Genomic DNA, 20486 nt, shown 5'->3' on the forward strand with positions numbered 1-20486 from the left:
ATGAAGCAAACTATTTGGCTGTTCAGTTTGGATGTGTAGTATTTAAGTAAAGCAAGTCTATGAGAAACAAAAAGATTCCCATCCAAGCTCCTACTGCAAACTGTTCCGCAGTCTGATCACAAGAAAAGAGCAGTCACCTTTTAGTCTTAACCCAGGCCCTGGAGGGTCCTACCTGGGGCTTCACACTGGCTTTGAAGGCTTAAAAGATCTGTAATACAGCTCGGGGTCTTAACTGTGTTTTAAAAGGAACCAGTTGAATCATAAAATCCATTCTCCTCTGAACAAATGATCAGACGTCATGTCAGACTTGGAGTGGCAACATTTCTTCTACTTGTAGCATCTACAAATGCAGCTGCTGCAGTCTGATGCAGAGATTATTCAGTCATCTCAAATAAACACAGTTTGGGAGTTTAAAAAAAAAAAAAAAAAGCATATTCATTGATTGAACAGTTGGGTGTTGAGTGCCTTGCTCAAGGACACCTTTATTCAGAGAGGTGAGAGTGCCACACTTTACTCACCGAGCCAATTTGGGGATTCAAACTTTTGTCCTAGCATCATAGGGCTGTTCTCTACCCTCTGGGGGAAGTCAGCTTTAATTAAAAAAATTCAGCAGGCTTGACAGTTCTTTGTCAGAGAGCTTCAGTCATTATGGATCAGATCAAAACATGCAGATGATCGTGTCTCTGAGTTGTTTCAATACTTTGTCACTGAAAGGGTTGAAATACTGTTTTGCAGTGGAGAGAGAGCTATACATCAGTCACCATGACGGCAGTTTGCCCGTGTCTTTAATCAATCGATATTAAATGTTTGCACTGCTATAAGGACTTGAGGAGCTCAGAAATAAAACTTCTCTCTGACTTTGTGTTTGCTTTGACTAGTGGTGCACAGTCTAGAGTCAGAGAGGTGAAATGAGGACTCTAGGCTTTAGAGCTATGAGTCAGCACAGTGTTAAATAGGCAAATAGCCTACCTGTGCACAAGTTGCAATATTGACCATATGGTCTGATATGAGTGAGTGGGCTACTCAGATGCAAAATTTCCAAACCTAGGCTATTACCTTACCACTGGACTGATGGACCCTACAGGGAACTGGATGAGATGGCAGAAATGTGTGATGTCAATGTGCTTTTGCATGCAATGGGCCTTTGACTATCTCTGTACCACACAGCCTTGCCACAAGGCCGCTTGAAATGGCAGCCAGACTTTCAGTCACAACCTTTCGGCATCCGTCTCAGGTTGTCAGGGCTTCAGACAAGCTCAGACTGTACACAAAATCAATATCACAGACTGACAACACCAAGCTAAGTCCAATCGTTACATAGGCCTCCTTTGGTGAGAGACAACTGTTAAGGGTCTATTATTCTTCCTCAGTGGTGCACACAGTATGCTTCTCCCTCAGACTGACACTGATAGTGATAATGTATGTTGTACAGAGCAGAATCACAACCTAAGCGTTGCATGCATGTATATAAATTGCCATATTGCTGATAGTTTGGCTGTTATTAACGTTTTAGCACCTCTTTACTGATTCCTTAATGCAGCACATGGGTAAACTGAATGGACTTAGTGGCGGTAAGCCAAATTTTTAAATGAACTCTTGCACATGACTAAGGCATGCTCAAAAATGTGATAGTAAAGAAACGTTTCAGTGCTTTCTGCTGATGAAAACTTTCAGCTTCACAATTAGGCCTGAATGGAAATCCCTGTGAATGGTACTGATTTCTAATTACAAAGCCACACGATTATTGAAAAATTCTTAGTTTTATTTTGTTGACTGAAGCTTTTTACCAGCAAATATGCAAGTTAACAGAATGTCTAAAATTGGATAGTGTAAAAAAATAAATAAAACTACATTATACAGCAAACGCAGCACATAAAGTACACTGTATGACAGGTAAAAATGTATGAATGTTTGCATATACATTTTTATATATATTTGCAAGGCCATGAATGAACTTTGCACCTTAACTTTTACACTAACATTAACAAGAATCCTTGAAGTGCTCAAAAAAGTTTGAACAATCATATTTCCATGAGAACTAACATCAAAAGATCCAGAACAGCTACTGAATGGACCTTGCGGTGAGATTGCATATTCACCTTAATAAACTGGATTAAATATGTACAGGTGACAACAAAAACCTCAGTGACATGTTGAAAGTAGCTGTAACAGCTCCTGCAGTATGTTCCCCTCTACATGTTTTTGACGTATTGAAATGCAGCTTCAGTTCACCAGAGAGGTGGTGAGACTGCAGGGCTTTTGTCATGTCTGGATGTCTGAATCAGAGGCTACAGTAATAATAGCGATGTAACTCTACAGCAGCACACTGAGACCTGTTATGAGCGTGAATACCAGATCCAGCAGCCTGTCTGTGTACATGCTCGGATAAGTTTGGCTCCAGGGGATCACAAGTCAGCAGGATAAATGACTTTGGCAGAGATTCATTACTTTGCATTCATAATTGACTATTACAGAATATGCTATTAAACAACACACAGAAAAACATCTCCATTTTCTTCTACATATGTTTGTCAACTGAAAGCTATTAATTGTACTCTGGGTGCCATTCATCTCAGTTACAGCTCAGATATTATTTGTTAGAATATTCCTCTGTGCTTTCAAGCAGAATTTCAAGCGTTGTTTCTGTAAATATTTCCACTTGATCTATATCTTGGAGCAGCCAAACAGCTATATTTCAACCCAAATCGATATTTTTCTTACCTTGCCTTTATCCCTCATGGACCCTTTGCCGAGGATGGACATCTTCACACCCGTTTCTTCCTGTAATCGTTTCATGGAATTTCCCCGTGGTCCCAGCAGCTTTCCGACAAAATTAAACTGTGACACAGGTCAGAGAATAGAAGTGATCAGACCCCTTATCAATGCTTTCAACTTACAGTTTGTAAGAAGAGGACACATAATGAAAAATGTATAATGTCAAGACAAAACTCTCCCACTCTCTTGGATATAAATCTGTTTGGAAAAAAAGGTTGAACATAAAATATGTTTGCTGGACATTAGTTATCTATTATCAATATAATCTCATATTCCATTCACCATTCATCATGTGTGAAGAAGCTGTAATGTGACCTGTGATAAATCAATATAATTGTGCTCTGTATGTAGCACATTAAAGGTGAACGGGACTCTCATCTGCAGTCTGGCATAATGTATGCATCCATCCTTTTGCTTGAACTGTGCCCTCGCTAGTCATGTATCTTATTGGCGTTTAGGGTCATGCATGTCCTGCCGAGGAAAAAAAAGGAAAGGGAACATGGGCTCAAACCAATAACGTTCCTGAGACTGTTTCAGAGGTCAGTGCTGAGATAAAGTCAGAAATAATGAGTTTCTTCCCAGTGGGAAATTAAGTAATACTATCCAGATGACAAACTATCAGATTCCAGCCTCGGGGCTCTGACGATCATTTCCCTCTCGCTGTGCACCAGCTAGTGTTCATATTGAGAAAAGTAGCTCTGGGTTGTTGCAGGCGCAACACTGCTGAGATTAGTGGTGATTAATCCGAGAGGTGAAACTCACAGCACAACTGCAGTCAAATGGGTCGTTTTTGAAGAAAATATGAGCAGAAGATCAATTAGAAAATGAGAAAAAAAGAGACTTAATCATTTGCTACTTGAAACCATCCCATAAAGACTACTTATACTATCTCACACTGTTATTTATTTATTTATGTTTTATTGTAATAAATGGTTCGACCTTCAAATGTGTGCTATTGGATGAGATGATAAGAGACCTCCTCCAGAGCTGAACAGGTGGTCAGTCGACCACCACACCATACTCTGGCCAACCCTAAAATGATATTAACCTTTTCACAAAACAGACTCTCCCACTGTGGCTGAGCGGCTAATAACTTCACTGCCAGCTGTGTGACTGCTGCAACTCAACTCAACAAATGCAGACTCAGCTAATTTCATGAACATGATTAACATCATGACTGAATGCTACAGCTCATCTTAGGAAGGCACCAGGGACACAGAGATGAAACCATCACAAAAAAAAAAAAAAAAAACAGAGCATCCCCGCTGTCCTTGCCCGTCCTCTGATCTGAATGATTAAGGCACCTTTTGTAGACGCCTTTCGTCACAGGGGTTGCCTTGACAGGACTATCCTATAGCTGGCAGGGAGCTTGAGAGCAGATGGTTGCTGCAGCTACGCAGAGAAAGCGCTTGCTGGGCGGTAGAAGAGTGGCCTGTTTTCATTAAGCTAATGAATGTCTGGAGCCACTCTGCTGCTCCATGGCGAGCAATTTGGGCTTCAGAAAGGGGCACGATTCGGTGTTAAATGAGGTTTGAAATGATGCTATGTGCCCCCTGTAGTCTCAACACTGATAACGATGCAGATATTAGAAGGAAGGGTGTTGTGAATCCAACAATTATACACAAAGACATTTTAGACATTGAACAAATATTCAGTAATAAAATGAATGCACTGATATGCTTATTTGCATTTCACAAAGCACACATTATTCTACATGAAGGACAAATATTTAATTGGGAGCTTTTGTGCAGGATGAATTCTGATACATTAATGTGCATTTTAGTACTAAGAAGCCAATTTCATGCAGTTCTGTGTTGTGGACCCCAAAATCTACAGGGCTTAAAGCATCAGGTGATGATTGAGTTGCATCACACAAGTGTGAATCTACAAACCTGCTACAGCAGCTGAGAAAAGCACCTTTCACAAGAACCTCAGAGACAGAGGCTTGTTTCTTCGTTGTACTTTTGAAAAAGGTTTTGATGATTTATTTACAATCTGTTTACAGCTGACCCATACAGTGGCCTTGAAAACTTAATGCACTGAAACTCAAGAAAAACACATGAAGTACGGTGAAACACAGAAAAGTGTTTCACATTTAAACTATTTTTCCCTTTAAAATGTCTTTTGTTTTGTAACTCATTTCCATTTTGTTCTGTACAACAGCATCTCTGTATTTCCAGCATGTTTCATTGTGCTACAAATGTGTTGTCAAACTGGTGAATGTGCTTCTCAGTCTTCTTATGTTTTGTTTACTTGCATGTATTTTCTTTTCCACTCGCATATAAGGAGAACTCCACCAACTTTACACATCAAAGTCTGTTTACTGGTCTTGGAGAGTAGGCCTACTACTGCGTATATACAGTATGTGAAAAAAGGTTGTATAAAGCTTTTTGTGGCTTCACAGAGAGCTGTGTGAAATCTGATAAACTCAAGTGATGTCACTTGAGTCAATGTTGTTTGGGTCTGAAGACTACAAGACTGAAAAGGAAAAAAATCTGGGCGTGTGCATTTAGAAAGAAATAATGGTACCAGACCTCTGGAGCCCACTCCTCATCTCTGCTTGCAACTAGCTGCTGGAGACTACATAGCTGCTACTAGCATAACACACCTGAACTATAAGTAGTAAGTAGTAGGTAAGTTGACATGAATTGTGATTAAGTTCGGAGGAATGTGTGGAATAAAAAAGACAATATCACTAGTTCTGCTGCATTTATTAAACTGTCCTTCATTAGGCCGACAGTATTAGAAGAGGCAGAGAGCGTTTTTAAGACGCCATAGCTTTAGCTGTGGAATCCACCACAGCCAGGAGCTGCTCTGAGGACTGGAAACATAGTGCACTTGCTGTGTGGTACAGGTAAGCCCTGCATTGCTAAATATAATCCCCAAGTAAACTCCCTCTTTTTATTTGGTCGTGCTAGTGCTTTTCTGGTTTCATAAATGACTATTATACAACTATGTTTTAAAAAAACAGTTTTATATCCCCAAAACTTTCATATTAGAGATGCCAGTGATCCACATTCATCTTGTTCGTTGTTCGTTCATCATTGTGGTGACAGACAGCAGCGACTGAGAGTCACAGAAAAAATAGAGATTCTTTCACAAAAGGAACAAGTCTGCAATCACACTTGTCATTGTGGTGGCTTTGTGTGCATACTATGTCTGAAAACCAGTGCTGTCTGCAACTGAGACTTGACATGGGACTCTTTGTAGTTGCCTTGAAGACATGTAAACATGGGATTACTGAACCAGCCAAGTGATCCATGTAAAACAACATGTAACGCTTAGAAACCTAACACAGACCCAGGTGATACTACTGTGCCCAAATTATATTTCATTTTTGTTTTGTTTATTTATTTATTAATGTTTTACTAATGATGCAGTTTAAGATAACTTGAGTCCTTTACTGATCTTGATACCAGATCAAGACAATAGCTCTTTTCAAAGGCACGATGGTGGACAGCACACTGACTAATCCTTTTGAAATGGTTTTGCACCTGTAATGCACCACAGCCCACCGGAGCACGAAGTTGTTAATATTCATATGGAATTTGGTGAGTGAAGCCTGACCTCGTATGGATTATCACATACACTATATAAAACAATATAACCACTGCTGTCTATAAGAGGATTCATTTACTTGACGAAAGAAACAGTTTCTGCTGCAGGCTGCGGCATTTCATCTTTATTTCATACCATGTCACTAATGTTTCCTGCCCGAGATCTCTGTGAACACACAATAACATCCCAGCCGAGAGTCAAAGCAGCACACGAGAATATTTTTCTATATGCTAAAATAAAAATAATGTAGCTTTGAAAAGAATCTCCCTTTAATGACCTTGATTGTTTAAATGCTGCTAAATGTAAAGTAATTAAAAAAAATTTAAACAACAAAGATGCACACACATAAATAGGAATGAAACCTCAGTGTGATTTTATGAACCAAACCAGCATGTCTCTGTGCTTTTGAGTTCCATGGGAAGCAAGAAAAATATTGAAAGGTGCTGTAACGCTGCAAAACAAAACAACTTTTCACCTTTTATTTTATAAAGTGTGCATGGTGGCTACCCTTTAATGCAGTCAAGATTTGCGGATGTCCTGAGGCACGTACTGCCAGGTTAGCGAGCTGTGCTATTGGGGAAGTCCAGGTCCTGTCTGATAGGAGGATTAAAGCCTCAGGTAGAGGTTTATGCTTTAATGACAGCTAGGGATGACTGGGCTGTGAGCCAGTCAGAGGAGTGTGTCCTATCAACTCCGCAGACATTAAAGAAAGCAGATGAGTGGTTGTTTGGTGTGTGTCTGACAAGGGGCGGAGATTAACCATTCACCTGGTGAGAAAGGCATCCAACTCAGCTGAGTGTTTAAAGAGAGGCTGTCTGTCAGTGTTAATGCTAATCGTTGGTATATGATATTAAGCTACGACTTCAAAACATGAATAAAACAGCATCAGATATGTGAACCTAGTCATTTTTGAATTGGGAAACATCATGTAATTCACAGTGTATAATATTTCACAGAGAGGAGCATATAGTCAAACCAGTTGCAATACAAAATATAAGGGAATAATTATTAAATGTTCATTTGCACAAAGTGACAGAATGACCTATCATCCCTCATCTTTATCACAACCAACAGGAGCAGACTGTTCTAATAGAAATGTCACAAATCTCATTAATATGTAAAACCAGACCTGTCGCCCAGATGGCCTACACACACAGACAGTAAACAAAACAAATATCACGATTACTGTAAATTTTAACAGGTGACAAACAAACTTTGACAGGCTGTGCGTTCGCTGTCAGAGCAGCAGCTACATAGCAAGGAGAAATCAATGCATACAATCATAGCTCTGTTTGTGCGAGTTTCTAACAAGCTACAGCCTTTAAGTGACAAATGAAAAAAAAAAAAAAAAGAAAAAACACACATTCTTTTCTGCACTGAATGTCGTCCATTTTTTTTTTCAACTAATGGAAAGGCAGCGTTTTACAAATCCTGTTCAAAACGCAACAAAAGAGAGGCAGCCTATGTAGTGATCACATTGTATTGCAATGCTACAATGTGCACATTGCCTATGAATCCTCATTCCATTCTGTCTTGGCAGATAATATACAGTAATTCACAGTTAGTTATTTCATCCATTATTAATGTGAGATATTAACATGGGCAGCTTTAAAGTGAAAACAAAATGCTTTTGTTTTACATTTATTACTTTATTTTTGACGTCACTACTTCACTACTGCTGTGATGAGCCCCTTTCTGTCGTGCACTTCATCTTAAGACAATAATGTCAATCAGCAGCACACTTAAAAATCAAGTGAATCTGTTCTGCGTGAAGACATTTTCCTCGATTCGGTCAAATTAGAGTGCGCACAGCATACTGAAAGCTGTATCTCATATGGAGCTGGGGCACAGTGTACAGTATGTGGGGAGGTTTTTAACATGGGGAGGCATTTTTATCTTTATTATATCTCATGAGCAGCACTGTGGCAGACAAAGCCATCACACAAACACTGACTCAGTGGCATCCCAAAGTGGAACTGTGATGCTATCATACAAGTGCTTAATTTTAATTCACACTCAGTGCTCCCTGTGCTGTATTCAGCACTTATCTAAGCAAAACACCTTTCCACATGATAGGGCTTTCTTTGGGACACTGACATCTCTGGGCCGACAAAAATGGAATTTCTCTATGGGTAGAGCACAGCTGTTGCACTATTTAAAGGTTACAATAACCCAAGACTGATAAGCTCGAAATTGTGGCACCCACAAGGACAAAATACAATTTAATGTGTTGCGGGCTGTGTATGCACCTGCAGAATGGATAGTTAAAGCAAATACCCTACAGAGGTGAAATAGCTTGTTTAAATGTGACAGAGCAGGAATAGGCCCATTATGCTTTTGAACCAAATCAAATTTGTTGTAATTAAAAGAGAAAAAATCTTCTTTTTTTTTTTTTTTATAACATTCTCAACCAGCACCGGACTCACAAACAGTATCAGCCATTGAAAATCCATTTCATGCCCAAAGGTTATAAGATGCTAATCAAGCTGTCTCATTAAACAGCAGAGGATAAATTCTACTTAAGCGATAATGAAAATGACGACGCTGATTATCTTAATCATAATTTTTGCTTTAGTAAATGGTGATCTCAGCATGCAATTTCAAGACTTCCATAAGCGTCCTGTGAGAGCATCGTTTGTTTACATGTCAATATGGGACAGGTACAGATGTGCCTCTTCTTCTGCTATTGACTGAGATCAACCCTGTTTTCAAGGTTTCTTAATTTTTTTCAGGTGAGATTAAACATAGAAAGTAATGGTAAGGTCATTGGAGGAACGCTCCAAGGCCAGATTCCTTTATCTCGACAGGCTGTAAAACGACAAGAGACCTGACGTAGATTTTACAGAGAGTGGTGCACAAAACACACAAGTAATCCCCTATGAATGATGCATGCAAGCGGGGCCAGTCCATAACAAGATCCATCATCCTTTTAGACTTTATCCAAATAGATCTGTGGTGTGGCAGCTGCAGCCTAACCAGCCAGATTCATACACCTCACACATTTTCCTGCAGGGTTTCATCACAATTAAGTTACTTTCAATTATACATACAGTATACAGACATACTGTGGTGGACAGTAACTGAGGTACATTTAAAGTACATGTTATGAGGTATATGTACTTTACTTGACTTAGACTCTACTCCACTACATTTCAGAGAAAATACCTCGCTTTTTATGCCACTATATTAATTCAAGACCTATTTTACCTATTTCGATTTAACATAAAAAAACAACAACATATGAAAACTTTATCAAATATGATGCATTATCATAGATTAAGAAAACAAATGAGTAAATGAAGTAAGATATTTAATGCAGGACTTTTTTTTATATTATGTTTTTATGTTGTATCATTGTTACTTTACCTTTACATAAGTAAACTATTTGAATACCACTGCTGACATTAATTCTACAGTTTTGCTGACAGCAGCAAAGCTGAGATAAACAAGAATCCATTTCCTTTTTTGTTTTTGCCAAAATGTTCTTCTGTCAGATGCAGTAGAATATTCTAATCACACTTTTACAGAAGTTACAACTGCGCTGTTGCAAACCCCTGGAGTAAGTGGAAGACACTGACATTTTAATCCCTCAGATTCATTTTGCAGTGTAGACTTTTCAACTACATGAACGTGGTTATTAATTATAATTGTTGTGTCACAAGAGTAAGTGATTTTAAGTAGTTAATTTCATGAATAAGATACATAATGTATTGAGGTTGGTGGTCATGGTTAACTGTGCTGGTCCAGTATTTTATGTCCATTGACTTCTTACAATGTTTAATTCACTAAAACAAGAACAAACATCGTATGCCCTCTCACTGCTAAATAAATGGTCAAATGAAATTAAATATTCCTGTAATCTGCTGTGTTTGCATTGATTTGTCTGTGGATGCCATAGTTATAAGAACCTATTATGTATCCACACGCACACAAACATACAAACACATGTTGTGTGTGATGCTGTGTGTTTCGCTCACTCATTCACTTTGTGTCACTGTAATGATTAACCCTGTGTATGCGCCCGGGGCTTGTTTTCTGTGATATCATCATCACTGCAATCCACCTGAACAGTGAAACTATGTATCATCACAGAACAGGACTAAACAGGCTCTTTTCTCAGCAGACATTTTCACTTGTCATAGCAGCAGAAGCACATGTAGAACTAATAACATTGCATTGCACTGAGGTGTGTCAGCAGCCCAGCCTGCACAATACCAGCCTCCCGTAACTGGCCAATGAAATGCAGCCATTATTCACGTTACTAACAACACTTGACACGTCCAAATGTCTCCAGTGACCACGGCCTACAGTGTGTGTCTGTCAGCGCACCGTAAAGAATGACTTCATCACCACTGGCTGTTTCACTGTTAGACGACATTAATCCTCCATGTGTCACGTCGTCACATCCGAAACCCTGCAGAAGAGTTCTCCCAAGTAATAATTTAATTACTTTGAGTTTAATTACTTTGCAGGGAGATGACAGGTGTAAGCGGCAATAAGCACTGTCAGACTGCTGGAACGTGAAATTTATGATATTTTATTCTTTGCTCTGCCCTTGGTGACACTCAGTAAGACTGGACATTATTGAATAGTAGACACTAGTAGAAAATAGCTGTGACACAAAGTGAGGTTCCAATGTGAAGCAAAATAAAATCAATTGGTTTGTGCCTCTCAGAGGGCCAGATGTTGTCGGAGTAAAAAAAAAAAAAAAAAAAAATCAAATATATCGATCAGTGAAAACTGGCAAGAATCCATATCTGTGTAGCCACAATGTACAAACATTTTTCATGGCAGTAAAATTAATGTTTATCTCTGTCCTAGCCCATAAATAAATGTATTTAATGTCTTTTACAGAAGCATTAAAGAAAACTGGTATAACAATATGTGTTCTTTATCTGTCCTGCAGCTGTTTGCAGCTGTTATAAATATGATCTATTTTTAAACAGTATTATCAAAAATGAAATAATTATGCAGTAGGCTGTATTTTTGTCTGAAAACATGTATCTAGTTTAAACTTGAAGACTTGAATTGTGTCCTTGTGGTGTCAAATTGTGTCAAGTGTCAAAACTCAGTTTGGAACTAGGTGAGGTTTTTACTCTTTCCAATCGCTGCGTTACTTTTTTGTTTCCCCTCTCTGCAGGACGTGCTCCTCATCAAAGAGTTGCTTGATGTGGCTAATTACTATTAACTCAAAGTGCAGTGTTACCAAGATGTTTAAGATAGTGACACTGCAGTCTTGTGGGGTGCTGACTGTGCAATTAGGTCGCACAAGCTGTTGTCGGACAACTGCTCTGTCCCCCTTAGGACCACTCTGCTTTGCTTACTTTGCAGAACTGGCACTAGTATGCTAATTATACACAACCAGGATTTTGAGCCTGTGTACTGTATATTCTCATGTATGTTGTTTCACCAATACATTTTTTATATATCTCAGTTCTATCCCAGCAGTTGTCATTTTTTTTTTTTTTTTTTTTTTTTTTGACTCCAAGCTCCATTGGTTTTCATTAACCATCTAATCAGGAGCTGAGTCACACATGGGACACCAATGCAATTAACCAGCAGGTCGGATAAAAAAAAAAAAAAAACTATCCCTCCTCTACAATAATTTTTTTTTACTTCTCATTTGTAATCTCCCAGAAGAAATGGGTGTTTGACTTTATTAGAGAGCGACAGACTTGCCTTTCAGTTTGAATGTTAAGTTTTTACTGTATGTGTTTATACTTCTTCATGTAAATCCTGAATCCTAAGCCTAAGATAACAGCATGACAGACTTTTCAAATATTGCTGGAAGTCTCTGGAAGAGTTTATTCTTAGCTTTACATACGGTAGGAAAAATCAGTGTTCACAGTTCGGAGGTACTTCACTGATGCTGTATGGATAGACAGAGAATGCACCTTCATGGGATATCCAAGAGTCACTGTGGGTTTTCTGTTCACAAGAAACTCGCTAAATTGGCAATTTTATAGATTTGAAATCCATTTAATAGAGCGAGGAGTTCCTGAATGCAACTTAATTACTTTCTATGTACTGATCCCAAGGAGGAAACAGCAAATTGATTTCTATGCAGTGTCTTGAAGTGCTCACTGGACTAAAGTACACGGCCTGTCATCCTGAGGGACGATTAAAAGTTTCCCTGTCCTCCTGACATCCTAACATCCTCTGATAAGACAAGACAAATTCAGTAAAGTACATTTAAAAAAAACATCATATGACTGTTCAGTGTTTCTGTATCTAAACGCCAGCTGTCCCATGTGTGTGGTCCCATGAAATAGCAGTGAGATATTGAAACAAGATGCTGGGGCACGATTTGAGAAGTGATTCATTTCAGATCAGCACTTGGATACAAAAAGTGTCAGAGTGTGTGGAAGCAGAGAAAGATGATGGTGATGATGATAGCAGCATTGCTGCAGACTGACAGTGAAGAGTCATAGATTTGGTTTAAAGAAGAAAGGGGCCCTGCAGGTTTGTATATGATCTGAGGCGCTGGCTTGGTCAAAACCTATGATCAGATTTGGTGGACAGGAGGGAGATTTAAAGGAAGAGAAATGAGAAATCTTTCCATTTTAAACATTAAGAAAAGTTGTTTTTTGCTCATACTAAAAATGTGGCATAGATGGTGAAACATTACACCCAGCAGATTGATTTTATGGAAAATATCCTGCATCATCTTATATAATTATTTTCATTACACTACCATGCAAGCTGTTAAGAGGCTATGAGTATGAGTAGGCTATCAGTTAACTAATGTACAAAATCAGTTTGTACAGACTTTGAGACAAGATTTTGAAAAGTAGAGTAGATGTAAAAAAAAAAATCAAAAAATCAAAAACTAGCAGCACATATTCGAAAGTTATTTTTTTACTGTGTGATTGAACAATTATGACAGCTGGGCACAAATATATGGTATTTAAAAGAAAAAATTTAAAAAAAACAGTAAAGCAGAGAAAAAAGAGAATTACTCCCTTTATATACTAATGATCTGGAACTGGCAGTGACTCAAACAATGTTTGCAGTATATTATGTATTTTGCACAGCAGGACAAATAATCAATAAACTATATCAAAATATGTTCTGTTGCGGTCTGTGTTGCTACACTGAAGCTGTTATTCTTAGCTGCCTGTTGCACGGCTGTAAATGCAAAGTGAGCGGAGCAGCTTTCCTTGATTACATTGCCAGTGAAGCCTTTTGGTTCTCCACATGCAGCTGTGTGCTGTTGCGTAGCTGCCCAATGGAGCAGCCTCATTAGGCCACATTTCAAACTCCGTCAGTACCGACATCGCATAACTCAGAGTAACTGTGTACTGTGTCATACAGTGATTTATGGTCATTGTTCTTCACTGTACCCTTGGGTGCTTTAGTACGGTAAAAAACTTTCTTTTTTGATGACTACATCAAAATAAACAGACACTGCCCGATGACTTTCTATTAGCTTGTTTGAGGTTTTCAGCGACGAAGGCATTCCTGCAAAAGGTGGAGCAGGTGAAGCTGGAGTGCCCTCACTAAGAGGCTCCATTCACCCATTGACACCAAACATTAATGACACACACATACACATGCTCTGTGTTTTTCAAATGTAGCCCTGCTCCTTGCTGTTTAACTGTTCTGGTCGTTTAGAAATAGAAGCTCAGTTTCTTCCCAAAGAAAAGGAGGTGCAGGATAAGATGTGGCTGTGTTCTCTTACCTTTGGATACTGTTGAACTGGAATGAGCACTCTTTCGGACAGCTTGATATTTTTATTGCTGATGATATCAAGATATTTCTTCATGTCACCATCTTTTCTCAATTCATCCCCTTCATACTTTTCAATCTCTGCAGAAATATAGATAAGAAGATAATTAGTTTGTTAGGTAACTGAAAAAGCATCACTCACATCTTTAAGCCTGCTCTGGAGCCAACTGCAGCATGACAACCAACCAAACAGTGTGATGTTAGTCTGGGGACACATTAGGAGAAATGTAACTAAGCGCTGCATCACACAGTGAATATTTAGATGATTATTTTGGTGTATCAGCTGTAAATATGCTTGCATTGCAAACTTTATAATATGAGATTATCCCGCTGACTCCTGATACGTCCTTTACATCAGGCCCTGTAATCTCATGATCCAGTAATTCCAATCGAAATAACAACAGAGGCAAACAGTCACACTCAGCTTGCTGCGCCTCACTTCACTGCAAACCGAGCTCTGGTGGGCTGTCAGCAGTCTCTGATCCCCACATAGCAAAGGACTTAAACAGATGTCAGATTAAACATATAAAACATTTGATATTAAAGTCATTTGGGGTTCAGATTAGATCTGTGAACTCTCACATTAAGATCATATTTGCAGATCATTGGCTCCAATCAAACTGCAGTATTTTCCCTCATAATTTACTAGATGGACAAATCATGTGCAAATTGGCTCAATAGTCCTCCTGTGTCTCCCCAGTGTTATTGCTAATAGGAAAGAGATGAGAGGTGGATATTACTGTCCGGCTCAGCTTGACAGGAACAACCAGAACACTGATTTTTCTGGACTGATGCATTTTACTGCACTTGGACTGAAAACACCCACAAGACATTAAGCTCTTGAACTGAATCTATCTGTTGTTCATCTTGCAGGGATCCTCCTTGGTCGCTAATTAATACTCAGTGGAATTGTAATTATCAGTCGGCACCACACTTGCTGGACAATAAAAGATGTTCCTGAACAAGAACCCATCCTGAGCTGCTATATTGAAACTCAAGAGTTAATTTAGGCTGGAGCACTTCACCCTTATCTGAGCTGCCAACAGCTGGTGGACAAAGCTGTGAGGTTAACAAACAGCTCTGGCTCGGACGACTGAATGGCTAAAAATGTTCACTAAAGAAGGAGGTCGAGTGTGGACTGTTATACATCCTCATAAGTGTCTGAATCCGAAAGAATCTTTGTTAAATGTCTGGCTAATTATCAGTTTATGTGGATATTGTGTTGCCATGTTGGCAAAATGGTGCGCACTGGACTTCCACAACAGCTTAATGATCCATCTTTTCCAGGCAGTCCCAATATTCACTTGTTACAGTTTCGCATGGCCAGAGGTTTCCGTTTTGCACCATGAATTAAGGTAATTTGTTTGGTATTGCTATCGTCTGTGAAATCACAAAGACCAAATTCCAACTTGCATCGATTTCTTCCAGCGTGACACAGTCTCTCTGATTGTGCCTGATTGTTCAGGTAAGATCACTTAAATTGGAACATGCTGTCTCACCTTCTTTGCTATTTCTCTCTAAGACGACTCTTAGCAAAGCTGCAAAACACTCTCAGAATCAGTGGCCATTCAAAATGGGAGAGTGCAATGATTGAATGTGAAAAATACCTTTTTAGGATATTAAGTATGTGAGTCACTGCCAGATGGAAGAGTCTTAACAGAGATATTTGCAGAAGGAAAAGTTTTGTTCATTACTTCTCAGGACTACTTTCTGGATTCTTTATCAAATCTTTCAGGCGGGTAAACAGACTGAAAGACCCCTCTAACCTTTTCTTCCCATCAGCACGGCTGATTCACACTTCGTGACACTTAGCACAAGACAGGTGTCCCAGGATAACAGGAGCTTACAAAATGTGCCTTTTAAAAATAACATTTATGTGGTTTGCCAGAAGAGATAAATCAAACACAACCTGTGGCATAAATATTTTCAACTAGCTGTGCTTTATATACAGTAGCATGGTGCTGCATAGGGACAAGCTAAACATACAAAGTATAGGCCTTTAGGCTACATGAAGAGAATGTGTCATTTCATTTGCTACTAACGGGGATCGGGGATGTCAGTCCAACAATTTGTTCCAGATTCAAATATCTTAACTTCTACTTTTTGTCATTAAATGTGATACAGACATTCATGGTCCCCAGGTGATAAATTGTAATAACTTTGATCATCCTGTTCTCTATTGCCATCTTCATGTTTCTCCATGACTTTGGTTAATAACAAAATACTTGCAAAACTAGTGACATTCCCATCACCCTCAGGTGGAATTTGTCTAATCAGGAAATGTTGGCATGCTATCGAGGGACAACATGGCAGCTAAACACTAGCATGTTATCATTGTGATTGTGAGCATGTTAGCATGCTGTTGTAAGCAATTAGCTCAAAACAAGGGCGTAGGTTTCGTCTCAATATTAGTAGGCATAATATAGTTAGGCATAGAAACATCAGAAAATAGGCGTCATAACACAGGTCCATAGCACAGTAAGGCATAAAATGTCAAACAATATCATAATACAGTAAGGCATAAATATCTCAAAGAACATCATAGTACATTAAGGCATAAAAACGTCAGGAAACGTCATAGTATATTAAGGCATAAATATATCAGAAAATGTCATAGTACAGTAAGGCATATTAACGTCAAAAAACGTCATAGTATAGTAAGGCTTAAAATGTCAAAAAACGTCATAGTATATATATAAGGCATAAAAAGAGAGATTCCAAGACTAGAGTCAAACCTACAGCTTGTTAATTGTGAAGCGACAGTTCTAACCACTCTACTACAGTTCCACCTGGTTTCATCACTGTTGTGCGGCATAAAATGTCAAGAAAACATAATAGTATAGTAAGTCATAAAAACCTCAAAAAACGTCATAGTATAGGAAGGCATAAAAAACTAAAAAAAACCTCATAGTATAGTAAGTCATAAAAACCTCAAAAAACGTCATAGTATAGTATGGCATAAAAAACAAAAAAAACGTCACAGTATAGTAAGGCATAAAAACATCAAAAAAATGGCATAGTGGGGTGTCGTGTGGCGTAGTGGTCTAAGCAGGCGCCCCATGTGTAGAGGCTACAGTCGGCCCCGGTTCGAGTCCTGCATCGGGCAGCCGTTGCTACATGTCATTCCCCCCTCTCTCTTCCTCCCCATTTCCTGTCTCTCTCTACTATCCTGTCCAATAAAGGCACAAAAGCCCCAAAAATATATACTTTAAAAAAAACTTTATAGTATAGTAAGGCATAAAAAAGTCATAGTACAGTAATGCATAAAAATCTCAAAAAAGTCATAGTATAGTTAATCATAAAAACCTCAAAAAACGTCATAGTATAGCATAAAAATGTCAAAAAACGTCATAATATATATGTAAGGCATAAAAAGAGAGATTCCAAGACTAGAGACGAACCTACAGCTTGTTAATTGTGAAGCGACAGTTCTAACCACTCTACTACAGTTCCACCCGGTTTCATCACTGTTGTGCGGCATAAAATGTCAAAAAACATCATAGTATAGTAAGGCATAAAAACATAAAAAAACGTCATAGTATAGGAAGGCATAAAAAAATAAAAAAACATCATAGTATAGTAAAGCATAAAACCTCAAAAAACATCATAGTATAGTAAGTCATAAAAACCTCAAAAAACGTCATAGTATAGGAAGGCATAAAAACTAAAAAACGTCATAGTATAGTAAGGCATAAAAACCTCAAAAAACGTCATAGTCTAGGAAAGCATAAAAAACTAAAAAACATCATTGTATAGTAAGTCATAAAAACCTCAAAAAACGTCATAGTCTAGTAAGGCATAAAAAATCAAAAAACGTCATAGTATAGTATGGCATAAAATGAAATATCCCAAGACTGGATCGAACCTACATTTTTCTAACTGTGAAGTGACAGTTCTAACCACTCTACTACAGCTCCACCCAGTTTCATCACTGTGGTGCGGCATAAAATGTCAAAAAACATCATAGTATAGTAAGTCATAAAAACCTCAAAAAACGTCATTATAACATCAAAAAACGTCATAGTATAGTATGCATAAAAACAACAAAAAACGTCATAGTACAGTAAGGCATAAAAACATCAAAAGTCATAGTAAGTAGGCATAAAACATCAAAAAGTCAATAAGTAGGCATAAAAATAAGAAACGTCATAATATATAATAAGGCATAAAAGAGAGACCCCAAGACTAGAGTCGAACCTACAGCTTTGAAGCGACAGTTCTAACCACTCTACTACAGTCCCCCAGTTTCATCACTGTTGTGCGGCATAATAGTAAGGCATAAATATCTAAAAAAACATCAAAGTACAGTAAGTACATATAAGGCATAAAATGTCAAGTTACAGAGAGAACATACAAATTCTACAAACAAAAATCCCAAGACCCAAACCCTTTTAACTGTGAGGCGACATTCAAACCATTCTACTATGGTGCCAACCCATTAAAAATGACTTAGTGTTAAAATGTCAAACAATGTCATAATACAGTAAAGCATAAAAACTTCAAAAAACGTCATAATATAGGGAGGCATAAAACATCAAACGAAGTCATATTATAGTATGGCATAAAAAGAAATATCCCAAGACTGGATTTGAACCTACATTTTTCTAACTGTGAAGCGACAGTTCTAACCACTCTACTACAGTTCCACCTAGTTTCATCACTGTTGTGCGGCATAAAATGTCAAAAAACATCATAGTATAGTAAGTCATAAAAACCTCAAAAAACGTCATAGTATAGTAAAGCATGAAAACCTCAAAAAACGTCATAGTATAGTAAGGCATAAATTCCCCAAAAACATCAAAGTACAGTAATGCATAAAAACATCAAAAAACGTCATAGTACAGTAAGGCATAAAAACATCAAAAAACGTCATAGTATAGTATGGCATAAAAACAACAAAAAACGTCATAGTACAGTAAGGCATAAAAACATCAAAAAACGTCATAGTATAGTATGGCATACAAACATCAAAAAACGTCATAGTATAGTATGGCATAAAAACATCAAACAATGTCAAAATAGAGTAAGGCATAAAAATGTCAAGAAACGTCATAATATATACATAAGGCATAAAAAGAGAGACCCCAAGACTAGAGTCGAACCTACAGCTTGTTAATTGTGAAGCGACAGTTCTAACCACTCTACTACAGTTCCACCCAGTTTCATCACTGTTGTGCGGCATAAAATGTCAAAAAACATCATAGTATAGTAAGTCATAAAAACCTCAAAAAAAGTCATAGTATAGTAAAGCATGAAAACCTCAAAAAACCACATAGTATAGTAAGGCATAAATTCCCCAAAAACATCAAAGTACAGTAATGCATAAAAACGTCAAAAAACGTCATAGTACAGTAAGGCATATAAACATCAAAAAACGTCATAGTACAGTAAGGCATACAAACATCAAAAAACGTCATAGTATAGTATGGCATAAAAACATAAAGAAACGTCATAATATATATATAAGGCATAAAAGAGAGACCCCAAGACTAGAGTCGAACCTACAGCTTATTAATTGTGAAGCGACAGTTCTAACCACTCTACTACAGCTCCGCCCAGTTTCATCACTGTTGTAAGGCATAAAATGTCAAAAAACATCATAGTATAGTAAGTCATAAAAACCTCAAAAAACGTCATAGTATATATGAAGGCATAAAAACCTCAAAAAACGTCATAGTATAGGAAGGCATAAAAAACTAAAAAAATCACAGTTGTGCGGCATAAAATGTCAAAAAACATCATAGTATAGTAAGTCATAAAAACCTCAAAAAATGTCATAGTATAGGAAGGCATAAAAAACTAAAAAAATGTCATAGTATAGTATAGCATGAAAACCTCAAAAAACGTCATAGTATAGTAAGGCATAAAAACCTCAAAAAACGTCATAGTATAGTAAGGCATAAAAACCTCAAAAAACGTCACAGTATAGTAAGGCATAAAAAACTAAAAAAATGTCATAGTATAGTATAGCATGAAAACCTCAAAAAACGTCATAGTATAGTAAGTCATAAAAACCTCAAAAAATGTCATAGTATAGGAAGGCATAAAAACCTCAAAAAACGTCACAGTATAGTAAGGCATAAAAACATAAAAAAACGTCATAGTATAGTAAGGCATAAAATGTCAAAAAATGTCATAATACAGTAAGGCATAAAAATCATAGAAAACGTCATAGTATAGTAAGTCATAAAAACCTCAAAAAACGTCACAGTATAGGAAGGCATAAAAAACTAAAAAAACGTCATAGTATAGTAAGGCAAAAATATCTAAAAAAAAAATGACATTGTACAGTAAGGCATATAAACCTCAAAAAATGTCATTGTATAGTACGGCATAAAATGTCAAACAATGTCATAATACAGCAAGGCATAAAAATATCAAAAAACGTCATAATATAGCAAATCATAAAAACCTCAAAAAACGTC

The 20486-nt window shown here is 37.6% G+C and overlaps 1 protein-coding gene across 1 annotated transcript in view; it reads right to left on the minus strand.

Annotated features, from left to right (window-relative positions):
• khdrbs2 (KH domain containing, RNA binding, signal transduction associated 2) overlaps nt 1-20486 on the minus strand; it is a 65140-nt gene that overhangs the window by 26726 nt on the left and 17928 nt on the right. The window contains exons 2-3 of the mRNA XM_023411638.2: nt 14015-14142; nt 2722-2838 (exon numbers count right to left, since the gene is read on the minus strand). Of these exons, the coding sequence (XP_023267406.1) occupies nt 2722-2838; nt 14015-14142 (245 nt within the window). The remainder of the gene's footprint in view (nt 1-2721; nt 2839-14014; nt 14143-20486) is intronic.

Source organism: Seriola lalandi, unplaced genomic scaffold, assembly GCF_002814215.2.
Source record: "Seriola lalandi dorsalis isolate HSWRI2012SDOR001 ecotype SW California unplaced genomic scaffold, Sedor1 jcf7180002054470, whole genome shotgun sequence".
NCBI lineage: Eukaryota > Metazoa > Chordata > Actinopteri > Carangiformes > Carangidae > Seriola > Seriola lalandi.